The 16,087-nt window shown below is 44.1% G+C and overlaps 2 protein-coding genes across 4 annotated transcripts in view; both read right to left on the reverse strand.

Annotated features, from left to right (window-relative positions):
* The window catches only part of P2RY11 (purinergic receptor P2Y11), a 79,709-nt gene extending 76,665 nt beyond the window's left edge, over positions 1–3,044 (reverse strand). For all 3 annotated transcript variants that reach the window (XM_056570616.1, XM_056570613.1, XM_056570612.1), the window contains exon 1: positions 2,672–3,044. The gene's annotated coding sequence lies outside the window, so the exon portion shown is untranslated. The remainder of the gene's footprint in view (positions 1–2,671) is intronic.
* A 7,861-nt stretch (positions 3,045–10,905) lies between these two features.
* The window catches only part of PPAN (peter pan homolog), a 30,901-nt gene continuing 25,719 nt past the window's right edge, over positions 10,906–16,087 (reverse strand). Inside the window, exons 11-12 of the mRNA XM_056570611.1 lie at positions 13,673–13,827; positions 10,906–12,953 (exon numbers count right to left, since the gene is read on the reverse strand). Coding sequence (XP_056426586.1) covers positions 12,436–12,953; positions 13,673–13,827 — 673 coding nt within the window. The 3' untranslated portion in view covers positions 10,906–12,435. The remainder of the gene's footprint in view (positions 12,954–13,672; positions 13,828–16,087) is intronic.

Below are 16,087 nucleotides of genomic sequence, written 5' to 3' on the forward strand. Positions count from 1 at the left end.
GATAGCCAGGGGGTGAGAAGGGCCGACAGCAGCGCTCTAGACCCCAGGAAAGGCAGGGGGAGAGAAGCGGGCAGCGACGGCCTCTCTCCCCCTGCCTTTCCTGGGGGTGTATCGGCGTATAACACGCACATAGACTTTAGGCTAAAAATTTTTGCCTAAAAAGTGCGTGTTATACGCCGATAAATACGGTACTTCACAAAGTAGAGTTAGTGACACATAGCAGAATTATCACTGGTAGGTTTCTTCAACTTGGAAACCTGCCATCCAAGCCTCGCCGGTCGGACTGCTTCCTAGAATGGGACATTTAGCGGGGTCCACGGGACTGTGCGTCCTCTAATGGACTCACTGTTCCAGTTCACCCGGGACAAAGTAGACTCTGTAATGGTGGGGCTGATGTTGACCACCATTTATACTGCAGCGGCTTGCACCACTGGGAGAACAGCAGTCGGTGCCTGTTGGGCCAGCCAAACCTCCTCTGTGGGAGTAGGCCGAGGCACTTCAGTTGGTGCCCGCTGGTTAGGCCAAACCTCCTCGACCACAGAAGTAGGCCTGGGCACATTCACAGACAACTGTGGTAGATACTTTGGTGCCATGACAGACACTTTGGACAAATATTTCTCTTCTTCTGGACAGATGCCTTTGATTTTAGGGGACACCAAGAGTAGCAGATACTGTCACAGATATTGGATAACTTGCGGCTCATCGCCAAACAACCACTTAAGTAATGGTGGTGACCGGGGACGAACAACAGTCTTCGGGACCTCAGGGGTTTGCTTTTGGCCAGGGGTAGAAGGAGGGGTAGAGAAAGTGGCCTCAGCTGGAGTCCTCACTTCTGACTTCTCGGTGTTAATTTCGGCCCCGGATCCCCAGGTCCGGTGGTGAGGGGACAGCCTTATTGGCGATGATGCATGAGAAGATGCTGGCATTCCCTCCGCCAGGGTTGGTGGCCAGTCTCCATTGTGCTCGGGCAGCGGGACTTGGTAACAGGCCTCTTCGGCCCCGATGTAGATCTTCTGGAGACGGCCAGTTAACTCTTGAAACAGGTGCACCGCGGTGACTTTCCAGGCCTCCGGCGCCATCTTGGGACTCGTGTGTTTGCCTGTTCCACCATGTTGCTCCACTTGCTTACTTCCGGGAAAAACTGGGAGGATCTGGCAACGCTGCTCCTTTTATGCAGGGCTTTGGGAAAATGGCCACCGGCATCAGCGGTACAGCGCTGACTTCCGCTCCCTCAGCAACAAGGGGCGGATCTTTACAGTTCCACTTCGGCTTCGATACAGCAACATGGTTTCCACGCCCAGGGGTGTGATGCTGACCAGCGTCAGACATTTTCGCGCGCTTCTCCGGCACATCTTTAACCCTTGCAGGTACAGGCAATACTTGACAACGTAACATAGCATCTGATCTGATCTTGCACATGGTGGACACAATACTTAAACGTTTCACAATAGCGGACAACAGTCTTTTCTTCACATCCTCCTCTATTTCATAAGCACCTCGGGTAAAACACTTTCCACTGACAAAGTCCCGTACACTTTCTCTTTTTCTGCAACTTTTATTTGCATTGGCATGCGACTTTCTGACAATACTGGACACAGTTCAGACTGGGGAGGACTTGTGGCAAGAGGTGCACACCCATATCCTGTTCGTGACTCCAAAAGTTGTGGTAGTGAGGTGTGATGAGGGCAGATATTGTTACCCTAGGGGCAGATGGAATTAACCCCTTGTATTCATGACGCCAGGGCGTGGTTTTGCCTAAAACCACCCGAAGGTATACAGCTGGATCCTGGGCTAGACACGGGGGCAATAAAGACTCCGATGCCAAGTTACAGACAATGGTAGCTTTACTGAGGGTAGACAGAGGGTAAAGTCTATACAGTTCAGCCAGGGCCCGAGGAGGTGACCAGTGACACAGAGACCTTAAGGGCTTGCTGGGACTTGTAGTAACTGGACAATTGAATGCAGACCACACTGACTTGACAGATGACAGGGACGGACTTGCCTTGACACATAAAGCTGTGACTTTATCTTACTTGAATTGTTGGTGGCTGCAGGACTGGACTTTGAGGTCTCCAACACTCTGGACACACACACTAGACAAGACTGCACTGGACCTCAGCAGAAGAGAGAGAGAAGCTCCACCCAGGGCTTATATGGGGGAGACTAGCAGGAAGCCCATAGGTCACTCTTGGGATCAGCTGGTCACTGGTACCTCCTGGGTAATGATCACATGACATAACTCTTAAAGATACAACACATTTTATAATACAATACACTGCAGAACATATGTACAGGGGGGAAACAGGTGCAAGGGGCCCTGGGGACCCTGAAGGAGGCTGCCTGCAGAGCGGTGACTCGGCCTGTCAATCTCGCAGAGAGGGTGTGATTACAGCTGGAGCAGCGTGACTAGGTAAGTATAGATCCCTGCCCAGGGGACTACTTACGGGGCCAGCGGGGGACACTTTCTAACATCCTATCCTCACCATCCCTGTTGGCGCTGTAAGTGCAGCCACAAACCTAAAACCAATAAAGATGAAAACTGGAAGTAATAACCTAAAGATAAAGATGAGACCTGGAAGAAATGACCCTTACGTATGTTATGTAGAAAAACAAACCTACAGTTGTAAAGAATCCTAAAACTGCCACAATAGTTACCTATAGGACAACTTACCGTCAGGATGTGTCCATCACCACATCCAGCTATGCAGGGCCTTTGTTATGACTGTTCAGGCTGCTGCCTGGCTCTGAGGAGAGGAGTGCTGATGTGGTTACAGAAATGATGACATGTAGTGGGATAAACCCAAGAAAGAGGAACCAGAAAAATAACAAAAACTATCCTAATCAGAATGTCAGAAGACGTGTGACCAGTTGTCATCGGGTCTAATAGTGAGCCTGCCCCTTACTGGGGGTAACATTATATTATTACAGGTCAGATGAAACCTAGAGAACTAGTCCAGACTGGGTTCTAGCTGGAGGGGTGCAGAGGTAGCAGTTGCACATGGGTCCTGGGCTCAATGTCTTGTGTATTCTTAAAGGGGTACTCCAGTGGAAAAAAAATTTTTTATTTATTAATTGGTACCAGAAAGTTAAACATATTTGTAAATTACTTATATTGAAAAATATTAATCCTTCCAGTACTTATGAGCTGCTATATGCTCCACAGGAAGTTCTTTTCTTTTTGAATTTCCTTTCCGTCTGACCACAGTGCTCTCTGCTGACACCTCTGTCCATTTTAGGAACTGTCCAGAGTAGGAGAAAATCCCCATAGCAAACATCTCCTGCTCTGGACAATTCCTGATATGGACAAGGTGGCACTGTGGTCAGACAGAAAGGAAATTAAAAAAAGAACTTCCTCTGGAGCATACAGCAACTGTTAAGTACTGGAAGGATTAAGATTTTTAAATAGAAGTAATTTACAAATCTGTTTAACTTTCTGGCACCAGTTGATTTAGATTTTTTTTTCCCAGTGGAGTACCCCTTTAAAGTACCCCTCCTGGCATCTATCTGGTGAGTGCTGTACAGTCTGTTCTTTGTTTGGATTTGTCTTGCCACATATTTCTATATTTCTACCGCTACCCCTATATCCAGCCACTAAAGTTACCTTGGAGTATCGGACTCTTGTTCTCTACTACCTATTTTAGGAAGTTGTGACTTCAAGAAAAGCTGAAATTTATGCCTTGGAAGGACTTCATTCTAAGTAGGAACTGGGCAACAATCAGACCACGGGGGTGAAATTTCACCAATGGATATTACTTGGTCACGAAGGCAAAAGAAGGCAGAGATGGTCAATCGCAGGATATGATGGGCAAGGCGTAGCGTGGAAGGTCCTTTGTAGAAGGCTTTACCTTCCAATATTCATAGGACTAGAGTAAGGAAGTAAACTAAGATGATGGCTAAGAAAAATTGGGGCTTGAAGTATGTGGACAACCAAGTTTCCATATAAAAAAAATCAACATGTTATACACAAGGTAGGAAGGTATGTACACCAGCACTGCCAACCAAAACAGATCTCCTGCCGTGATTGACTACTAAGAGTCCAGAACACCTGTATGCACAGACTTACCCTTCTGGGCAACTCAAGGTAGTGCTCACGTATATGGAAAGTTCACAACAGACACGATCACTTCACAGAGTAAGAAGAAGAAACGGAGCACATACCACGTTAAGATGCCCTCATTTTCTTTTGTCTTTATTGCTTCATATCGTGGTGAGCGGTACAGATAGGTCTTAACGTGGATTGTGCTCCGTTTCTTCTTACTCTGTAAAATATCAACATGTCCTAATTCACAAAAGTAATAGAGGGACTGGATGACCAAATATATAGACCAACAGATAAGTGCATGTCCATAGCAGAATTAACCCCTTAAGGACTCAGCCCATTTAGGCCTTAAGGACGCAGAAAATTTTATTTTTACGTTTTCATTTTTTCCTCCTCGCCTTCAAAAAATCATAACTCATATTTTCATCCACAGACTAGTATGAGGGTTTTTTGCGCGACCAGTTGTCCGTTGTAATGCCATCACTCACTTTACCATTAAATGTATGGCGCAACCAAAAAAAATACTATTTGTGTGGGGAAATTAAAAAGAAAACCGCAATTTTGCTAATTTTGGAAGGTTTCGTTTTCACACCGTACAATTTAAGGTAAAAATGACATGTGTTCTTTATTCTTTGGGTCAATACGATTAAAATGATACCCATGATAACATACTTTTCTATTACTGTTGCGCTTAAAAAAAATCAAACTTTTTAATCAAATTTACTACATTTAAGATCCCCCTATTTTGAAGACCTATAACTTTTTCATTTTTCCATATAAGCGGTGGTATGAGGGCTAATTTTTAGCGCCGTGATCTGTACTTTTTATTGATACCATATTTGCTTATATAAAACGTTTAATACATTTTGTATTAATTTTTTTTGGAATAAAAGGTTATAAAAAAGCAGCTATTTTGGACTTTTTTTTATTTTTACGTTCACGCCGTTCACCGTACGGTATCATTAACATTTGATTTTAATAGTTCAGATATTTACGCACCGGCGATACCATATATGTATATAAAACATTTTTTTAAACACTTTTTGGGGGTGAAATAGGGAAAATGGGGCAATTTATGTTTTTATTAGGGGAGGAGGTTTTTCACATTTTTTTTACTTTATTTTTTTACTTTTATTTTTACACTTTAATAGTCCCCATAGGGGACTATTTAAAGCAATCATTCGATTGCTAATCCTGTTCAGTGCTATGTATAGGAGATAGCACCGATCAGGGTTATCGGTCATCTTCTGCTCTGGTCTGCGGGAAAGCAGATCAGAGCAGAAGACCCCCGGAAGACAGCGGAGGCAGGTGAGGGGACCTCCAGTTGCCGTGCTGGATGATCGGATCGCCGCGGCAGCGCTGTGGGCGATCCGATCATCCAATTAAGTGACCACGATCCTGCAGATGCCGTGATCGGTATTGATCACGGCATCTGAGGGGTTAATGGCGGGATCGCGGGTGTCCGCCATTACCGGCGGGTCCCTGGCTGCGATCAACAGCCGGGACCTGCCACACATGATCCGGGCATCGCTTCAATGCCCGCAGTTATGCTTAGGACGTAAATGTACGTCCTGGTGCGTTAAGTACCACCTCACCAGGACGTACATTTACGTCCCGCATCATTAAGGGGTTAAAGGGGTACTCCCGTGGCAAACTTTTTTTTTTTTTTTAATCAACTGGTGCCAGAAAGTTAAACAGATTTTTTAATTACCTCTATTAAAAAATCTTAATCCTTGCTTTTCTTTTTGGATTTCTCTTCTGTCACGACCACAGTGCTCTCTGCTGACCTCTGCTGTCCATTTAAGGAACTGTCCAGAGCAGCATATGTTTGATTTGGGGATTTTCTCCTGCTCTGGACAGTTCCTAAAATGGACAGCAGAGGTCAGCAGAGAGCACTGTGGTCGTGACAAGAGAAATCCAAGAAGAAAAGCATTTCCTCTGTAGTATACAGCCCCTAAAAAGTACTGGAAGGATTAAGATTTTTTAATACAAGTAGTTTACAAATCTGTTTTAACTTTCTGGCACCAGTTGATTAAAAAAAAAAAAGTTTTCCGCGGGAGTACCCCTTTAAGGGGGAGTTATAGGCCCCTGGTGAGAATGCCATGGTGGACCTACTAAATCAGTGGTCTCAAACTGTCGCCCTCCAGATAATGAAAAACATCAACTCCCAGCATGCCCGGACAGCCAACGGCTGTCCGGGCATGCTGGGAGTTGATTTTTTGCAACATCTAGAGGGCCACAGTACTAGATTGAACCAATACAGGACATTGTTTTGAAACAACCCCCCAGCACACCCAATGACAACTGCACCATTTTTTGTGTATTCTAGACGGTTGTCACACAGCTCTCTCTCTATGGCAACACAAAAGGCCGACACTTTACAGACCGCAATCCCACAGCTGTAGCTTCAAACCAGCACGTTCTGTTGTCGCGGCAGGAAAATGATACCACGCGAAGGCACGGATCTCTGCACTACACTTCATTTCATACTTCTCCAGAAACACAGGGAATCCACAAGATTACTTTTTGGCCTCCTAAATATATTTCATTACTGATCCTGACATTCCAGTGTCTAGCATACTCCAGAGCTGCATTCATAATTGTGTAACTTTAGAAATTAAATCCTCTGTATTTCCAGCTTGGTTCTGGTCATTTGGTAATTTCTGGGAAGTGTCATTATTATACCATAAATTGATATTGGTCTAGGGTAGGAGAATAGCATAAAAGAATAACAGAGCCAAGTTTTTTACTAGGTATAATACCAGAACCAAGATTTCTCCATGGATAAGGTAACTAAGGCACAGAGTCTCCATACAGTACCAGAACAAAGCTTACAACATATTATATTATATATATATATATATATATATATATATATATATATATATATATATATATATATATATAGTACCAGTACCAAGCCCCTTACCTCGATCCAGTATAAGAACAAGGTTTGACGCATAGATATGGTACCAGAATGGAGTTAATTATCTAAATACAGTATCAGAACCAAGCTAACAGCAGGTGAAACTCGAAAAATTTGAATATCGTGCAAAAGTTCATTTATTTCAGTAATGCCACTTAAAAGGTGAAACTAATATATGAGAGAGACTAATTACATGCAAAGCAAGATAGTTCAGGTCGTGATTTGTCATAATTGTGATTATTATGGCTTACAGCTCATGAAAACCCCAAAGCACCCCCCCCCCTCGAATAACTATGATTTGGGGAGCAGGTGTTGGCCCAGTGCTTCATTAAGTCCAAGGTTAAAGGGGTACGCCGCTGCTCAGCATTTGGAACAAACTGCCGGGAGCTTGTGACGTCATAGCTCCACCCCCTAACCACATCACATCCCCTCAATGCAAGTCTATGGGAGGGGGCGTGACATCTGTCACGCCCCCTCCCATAGACTTGCATTGAGGGGGCGGGGCATGACATCATGAGGGGGCGCGGCTATGACGTCATGAGCTCCCGGTGCCGGCTCCAGCGTTTGGAACAGTTTGTTCCAAACGCTGAGCAGCGGGGTACCCCTACGCATCCATCTACCAGGAGAATTTGGAGCACTTCATGCTTCCTTCCGCAGACGAGTTGCATTACTGAAATAAATTAACTTTTGCACGATATTCAAATTTTTCTTTTGTTTCACCTGTATGGTACCAAAATGGAGCCAAGTATCTTTATAAAGTATCAGAATCAAGCTAACAGTAAATAAATGGTACCAGAATGGAGCTTAGTATCTAAATACAGTATCAGAACCAAGCTGTTAGCATGAATATGGTATCAGAATGGAGCCAAGTTATCTACATATGGTATCAGAACCAAGCTTACAGCATAGATATAGTAACCTCCATAAGTTTTTTTTTTTTAAAGAAGATTGTCTTTGTGGATTTCTGCTAGTATACCGAGGCATTCATGATGGACCAGTTGGTAACTATTAAAGGGTACCTAACTTCAAAATAAAAAATCTGATTTCATAGTGATATGGTGGTGACATAATGATATAAGTTTTGATCAGAAGCAGTTCAGATGCAGAGACCCCCCCCCCCCCACTAATTACTAAAACAAACAGGCATCAGTGGTTGGCTCTGAAGAGCAGTGCAAGCGGTGGGGATTCACAGGGACCCTCACCGATCAAAACTACTGACACAAACCCTAAAAAAACAGCCCCATACCATTGCACTCTAAGGGTACGTTCACACGAGGGGACCCACAGCATATTTTAGATTACAGATCTGCCGCTGAAGGACCCCTGCATGGTGGCTTTACATGTGTCTGCTCGGAGTGGCAATACGCTGCTCCGAGCAGACACATTGCGTGCATGCGCAGTATACTCGCACATCGCGGCAGCTCTGAGCCTAGCTCATGGAGCAGGGGGGAGCGGCCGCGAGGTGTGCAAGTACATCGCGCATGCGCGGCAACTCGCACATAGCAGTGTGTGTGCTCGTAGCGGAATATTGCCGCTCCGAGCAGGCACATGTAAAGCCACCATGCAGGGGTCCTTCAGCGGCGGATCTGCAGCATAAAATACGCTGTGGGTCCGCTCGTGTGAACGTACCCTAATAGCAGATTTTACAGCAGGCACCATGTAGCACATTCCCCAGCCAACTACCAACCCTAGATTCGTCTATCAGGCTTTCCAGCAACAACATGCTTTACACCACTACTGCCGCCACCTGGCATTGAGCATAGTAATCTTAGACTTGTGTGCAGCTGCTCCACCATATAAACCTGTTACATGAAGCGCCTGACACAGTTCTTTTCATGCACCAGTGATAGGCCATTTGTTATGCACATCATGTCACCCATCTCTGCAGATCTGCCACCCACGGCTGTGACTGTGTTACTCCAGGACTCTTACAGGTCACAATACAAGAACCCACAGGACTGAGGAATTTTAGAAATTCACGTTGTGACAATTTTTCTCATGCAAAATTGTCATAAATCTCACCCCCATCCTGTGTATACATATGTACAAACCAAGGGGTCAAGTGCATTGTGTGTGGTCCGGTCCTCAGAATGGCCTCCGAGAAGCTCAAACATAATAATACTTCTATAATTCCATGACGATATTTAGCAACAGTGCAGGGTACGTGCTGTACTGCAAGTCACTAAGCATATACCCCCTCAATGCAAGTCTATGGGAGGGGGCGTGACGGCTGTCACGCCCCCTCCCATAGACTTGCATTGAGGGGGCGGGGCTATAACGTCACAAGCTCCCGACTCCAGCGTTCAGAACAGTTTGTTACAAACGCTGAGCTTTAAAGGGGTACTCCGGTGAAAATCTTTTTTCTTTTAAATGAACTGGTGGCAGAAAGTTAAACATATTTATAAATGACTTCTATTAAAAAATCTTAATCCTTCCAGTACTTATTAGCTGCTGAATGCTACAAAGGGAATTCCTTTCTTTTTGGAACAATGATGACATCACGAGCACAGTGCTCTCTGTTGACATCTCTATCCATTTTAGCAACCATGCATAGCAGATGTATGCTAAGGGCAGCATGGTGGCTTAGTGGTTAACACTGATGCCTTGCAGTGCTGGGGACTTGGGTTCAAATCCCACTAAGGACAACAATAAATAACGCATTATTATAACAACGTCAGCAGAGTGCAGTGTGTTCGTGATGTCATCAGAGAGCATTCCAAAAAGAAAAGAATTTCCTCTGTAGTATTCAGCAGCTAATAAGTACAGGAAGGATTAAGATTTTTTTTAATAGAAGTAATTTACAAATATGTTTAACTTTCTGCCACCAGTTGATTTAAAAGAAAAAAAAAGATTTTCACTGGAGTACCCCTTTAATGAAACGTTAGAAAATGTTCTCAAACAGTCTTTTCTCCTTTTTTCTTTAATCATTTTTGTAACTATTATCTCTTATTAGCTTTTATTTTCTGTTCCTCTTTTCTTTGTATTTTTCTATTATTTTTTTCCCCTACATATTTCTTCTTATTTATTAATATATTTTGCTCCCTCACATTATCTTCCTTTTCTATATTTTTATTTTTTCTAAGTCTTCATGGGCTAGATATAGCACTGATACGTGTCCCTTTATTGTGTTTATGTTTTTCTAATGTGTATATTTTATGTCATTATTTGTTCTGTATTTATATGCAACTGCAATATAATTGTTTATATATGCCATTTACTAAACAATCCTGCGATATAGTTTTTATCATGTAACTGTATTGGATATGAAAGGATTAATCCCGGGGTATATCAACTATACTAGTCTCAGTATTGCTACTCTTGAGAAAGCTGCGCATATGCAGCGAAACGCGTTGCAATCTGTGAAATAAACCCTCCTGCATCTTATCAGATTGTCTCCTGTGGTCCGGTCAGCGCTGTCTTGATCCTGCCGTTTGCTCCGTGTGAAGCCGCCTTTTGTACCCTAATCCCAGCCCCATTCTAAAGAATGCTGTTTTTTAAAAGGGGTACTCCGCTGCTCAGCGTTTGGAACAAACTGTTCCGAACGCTGGAGCCGGGTGCTTGTGACATCATAGCCCCACCCCCTCAATGCAAGTCTATGGGAGGGGGTGTGATGGCTGACCTCACGAGCTCCCGCTCCCGACTCCAGCGTTTGGCCAGCAGCAGAGTACCCCTTTAAGGTCATATACGGGAAATATGCTGCATATTCCCCGATCCCCATACACACAGGGCTACCCGGCAGCAGTCATGTGTTTTCAGTGAGGTTTGGGGCTCTTTCTTTTATTTAGGATATTTTGTAAACATCTTATCAAGATGCAAATGTCCTTGGGTTCCAAAATATTTTTGCGAGACAAATTGATTTCTTTGGTACCATTTTGGGGTACATGGGACACTGATCGCTTTTTATTCCATTTTTTTTTTTTTTTTAATGAGGTGGTACGAATAAAAAATAAAAAAATCGGTTCTGCCAATTTTTTTATTACATTTTTTACTGTTATTCTTCATGCAGTATAAATTACATATTTTTAGTCTGCCATTTGGTATGATTATGGCGATACCTAATTTATGTCTTTTTTATGGTTTATCACATTTGCATCACCAAAATTATTTTAAAAAAAAATTAAATTAAATTCTAGTGTCACCATATTCTTAGAGCTGTAACTTTTTTATTATTATTATTATTTTTTTTTTTTCACCAATGGGGCTGTGTGAGGGCTTTTTTTTGCAGGATAAGTAGCAGTATTCAACGGTATTATTTTGAAGTACGTCTAACATTTTGATCACTTATTACATTTTTAGTGAGGCAGGGTTACCAAAAAGCAGCAATTTTGGTATGGGTATTTTTTTATTTATTTTAATGGTGAACACCATTAAAAAAAAAAAAAAAAATACTCATATCAAAATGACATGGTAATTTTATTCTGCAAGTTGGTAGGATTATGACGATACCTTGTTTATTAAATATAAAAAATTAAATATTAAAAAATCTTGTTTGTGGCATTTTCTAAGAGCTGTATTTTTGTGTATTTTTTTTTCATACTGTCAATTTTTTTAGTGGTATCATTCTTTTCAGTAGGGGGGAGTTTATCTGGCTTGTAGCTGTGATATTACATCACTCTGAATGTAAATCTCCCATCCCTGCTTCTCCCTCCCCTCCTGTCTGCTCGGAAGGAGACCAATGATAAGAAAAGGGGGAGCTCATATTACTGCGCATTCGATATATGGCAGAATGAGGCTTTGCTCAGTCATAGTAGTTTCCCTTCGAACAGGATTACTGTTGTCTTATCTGAGAAAGGCTTCCTGCTGCCTTAATCTAATGAGCAGGGACAAAAGCTGTACTTTCAGAGAATGTGAAGCGCTTTAACTGCTAGAAACGAGACAGCTCAGCTCAGGAGGGAAGATCCGTGCAGCATGGCTAATAACATTACATATGAGTAAATTGCTTCACTATACTTTAACCCATACACAGGTTGTTTTTTTTGCTGGACAGCCCCTTTAAAAACGGGAAAAACACGACAGCTATGCTTTTCTAATCCTGGATAAGCTCTTCAAATGAACCAGAGGCGCTAATGAGATGCCTACTGCTGCACCATCATCTCCTGGCAATCTGCCACCACCGCATGCATACATTTACAGTATATGAGCGATGTGCCCGGTATCAGCACTCAGGGGCATAAAAGGCCAGCATATCACTACGATGGTAATACCAGCATGCACTACTAATCCTGACCACTAGATTATATATTGGTACATGTAGTATCTGATGATGTAATCATATTCTATCAGGTGTGTACATTGCAAATATTGTCAGATCAGACCAATATTGTCCCAAGGCCAAAAATCCCATCCCTTCTGAGTCCGACTTGGGGACTGTTGGCAAGGAGGATGGTAAAAATATTTTATTTGTAGGCACCCTGGTACAACGCAGCTTCACACATACAGTATTTACAGGAGACATTCATGGCGGCGTCTCTCATGATGACTTTTTCTTTTGTCTGAAGGCTTTCCCCTTCGGACCCCCCGTTTTGTGTCCTCCAGTATACTTGCCCTTTTTGCCCCCTGTTTTAGGTCCTCCAGTAAACTTGCCCTTTTTGCCCCCTGTTTTAGGTCCTCCAGTAAACTTGCCCTTTCTGCCCCCTGTTTTAGGTCCTCCAGTAAACTTGCCCTTTTTCCCCATCTTGGCGTCTTTCGAGTCAAACGCTCTGGGCTTCTTGGATCCCATCTGTTGCTTCTTCCCCTTCCCAATGGGCCGTTTATTTGGGAATCCCCCCTCAGGGCTTTTAAAGGGTCTTTGTCCTTTTTTACCAGGACTGAAGGATTGTCCTTTGGGGCTCTTCGCTCCTTTGTGTAAGGGGAATTTTGCTTTGTGATGTCCACTGGAGGATGGGGACTCCTCACTCCGATTCACCTTCGATTTTTTAAACTTCTTTTGGGGAGGTCCGGACCTCTGTCTTGGTGCGAAGGATTTCCTTCTGCCATGAAGTAAGAGATCTGCAGGAGGGATGAAGGAAGAAAGAGTCAGAATACAGAAAAAAACAGAAGTATAATCCCCCGGATCTAAGTGGAAGGGACAAACATCATATCCTGAAGCTGTTCCAGACCTGATGCATTCTGTGTGGCCCCAATCTCTACATAACGTTAGGTGACCGGGTAAAGACGACACTGATGATAATGGTAGGATGGCCAAGATACATCATACATACCCCTCCATACCTATACAGCAGTATTTCCCAACCAGGGTGCCTCCAGCTGTTGCAAAACTACAACTCCCAGCATGCCCAGACAGCCGAAGGCTGTCCGGGCATGCTGGGGAGTTGTAGTTTTGCAACAGCTGGAGGCACCCTGGTTGGTAAACACTACTGCAGAGTCTGCCAGAGTGGATTCCACTGTTACATAGAGATTTCTGCTCTGCAGGCTGCATCTATAATTCACAGTTCTTCCTCCTCCATAGACTTGTCTACAAGCTGATTTTCAAAAAAGATTTAAAGGGAGGGAGCATTTTTTCTCCAATAAGATACATAACAAAGTCTCTTAGATTTGCTTGTACTATTGATTTAGGCAAAGTTCAAATGATGGTATTTATTTAGGCCTTCTCTTGCCCAATTTACAGTAAAGCCATGCTACAAAACCAAGATTGGCACCAAGATACACAAAAGGAGGTCCATGCGGGTGTATTGTGCCCCATATGTACAGCCCTATAGGAGTCGTACCTTTATCTGGTTCCTCCCCGACCGACTGCCTGTAATACTCGGCATCGTCATCATCAGATACTTCTGCCGGATCTTGTGCTCCAGGGTCCTCCACTTCATCGTCATCTTCTCCATCCTCTGGTTGTTTCCTTTTCATTCCAGCCAAACTGCGCTTCCTGGGGATGAAGAAAGAATAGTCAGGGTTCATATATTGGACAGGACATATATTGGACAGGGGAAAAAGTGATGTAAAATATACGACTCCATTTGACCTCTTAAGGACACAGGGCATACCTGTATGCCCCTGGGAATTCCGGTCCCCGCCGCTCTCTGGGTAGGGACCGGACCAGGATGCCTGCTGAAATCATTCAGCAGGCATCCCATGACAACACCTGGGGTAGGGGGTCCCCGAGACCCCCCCATGTTGGCGATCGCCGCAAATTCCAGTTCAATTCAGATCGGCGATTTGCGCCGATTCCGGGTCAATCGGGTCCCTAGTGACCCGGAAAAAAAGTTGATAGGTGCCGTCCGCGACGGCACCTATCATCATTTAGCAGCAGGAGTAAGGACTCCTGCTGTGGGGGTGTCCCTAATGGCACCTGCTCCGCCCCTATTCTGGAGGGCGAGAGCGGGTGCCGGGAGTCTGTACCTGAGGCTGGGGCCCCCGATCCCTGGCATGCAGGCCCCAGGAGCGGAGTCAGCGGCGGTAAGTAGGAGGATCCAGGAGCAGGGGGTAGGGCTGGCCTCCTGCTGTTGCTTAGCACAAAAGGGCATGCAGGGAGTTGTTATGCAACAGCAGAAGGCACAGCTACAACTTCCAGCATGCCCTTTGGTAGTTTGTGCATGCTGGGGGTTGTAGTTATGCAACAGCTGGAGGCACATTTTTTCTATGAAAAAGTGTGTCTCCAGCTGTTGCATAACTACAACCCCCAGCATGCACGGGCAGCCAAATGGCATACTGGGAGTTTTAGTAGTATGCCTCCAGTTGTTGCATAACTACTTCGGCTGTCACTGCATGCTGCATGCTGAGAGTTGTAGCTTTTGCAACAGCTGGAGGCAGAGGCAGACTGGAGGCAGACTGGTTGCGAAACACTGAGTTAAGTCACAAACTGTTTTGCAACCAGGGTGCCTCCAGCTGTTGCATAACTACAACCCCCAGCATGCACGAACAGCCAGAGGGCATGCTGGGAGTTGTAGTTTTGCAACAGCTGGAGGTTGGAGGCACCCTGGGAAACACTGGTCTATGGGGTTGTGAGTCACTGACAGGTACAGCATTTCTATTGGGGACTGGGGTAGCAATGGGGGAGGGGTCACGTGCACAGCACTCTTCAGTAATATTTCCTCATATTACCCATATAACCGGTAAGGCTGCATTCACACCACGTTTTTGCAATACAGTTCCCGTATCTGGTTTTTGATTTAAAAAACCGGACTATACGGATTCCTCAAAACCGGACTATACTGTATCAAAACGTGTGTTCAAATTTTAACCCGTATCCAATAAAAATTGAAAAATGATTTCCGGTAGCATCCGTTTCTTAAGAAAAAAAAAAAAGTATACGTTTTTAACTTTTTACTCCATTATGAATAAAGTTTCACTTGTTTTAATGAAATTTCAAGAAAAAAAAATGTGCAAAGTCAAAAACCGTATGGAACCGTACGCTCATACTGTTCCCATTGACTCCCATGTTAAATAAAAAAAATACTTCCCCCAGGACCAAAAAAACATGGTAGGCTATGGTTTTGGGTACAGGGGGAAAAAAAAACTGACAAGACGCAAAACGGACACAACCGGATGCATCGTTTGGCATACGGTTTTCAGTGGAGAGTCAATGCATACGGTTTTCAGTGGAGAGTCAATGCATACGGTTTTCAGTGGAGAGTCAATGCATACGGTTTTCAGTGGAGAGTCAATGCATACGGTTTTCAATGTGGTTCCGCACGGTTTTCAAATTGAAAATAATACCGGGAACTGTATTGCAAAAACGTAGTATGAACCCAGACTAACATGGGAGACACACTGACGACAAGACCCCTGGAGTCTGCTAAATGACAAAGGAATATGGGGGAGATTTATGAAAACCTGTCCAGAGGAAAAGTTGCTGAGTTGCCGATAGCAACCAATCAGATCACTTCTATCATTTTTAACAAGGCCTCTGCAAAATGAAAGAAGCGATCTGATTGGCTGCTATGGGCAACTTTACCTTAGCACAGGTTTGGATAACTCTCCCCCACGGAGTCCACCATTTCCCAACCCCCACACTGGAGAAGTATGGTGCACAGAGATCCAACAGCGGGTGTGGGACCATGAACAGACAGTGGCCTCATGTGAAATGGACAGGATGGAAAACATCTGGCAACCTCCAGAGTAATGGTCAGCCGTGGTCCCAGCTATTGGTGCCCCCCCCATATATCAGCAGATCAGGTGTCCCTGTC

Source organism: Hyla sarda, chromosome 4, assembly GCF_029499605.1.
Source record: "Hyla sarda isolate aHylSar1 chromosome 4, aHylSar1.hap1, whole genome shotgun sequence".
In the NCBI taxonomy this organism is placed as follows: domain Eukaryota; kingdom Metazoa; phylum Chordata; class Amphibia; order Anura; family Hylidae; genus Hyla; species Hyla sarda.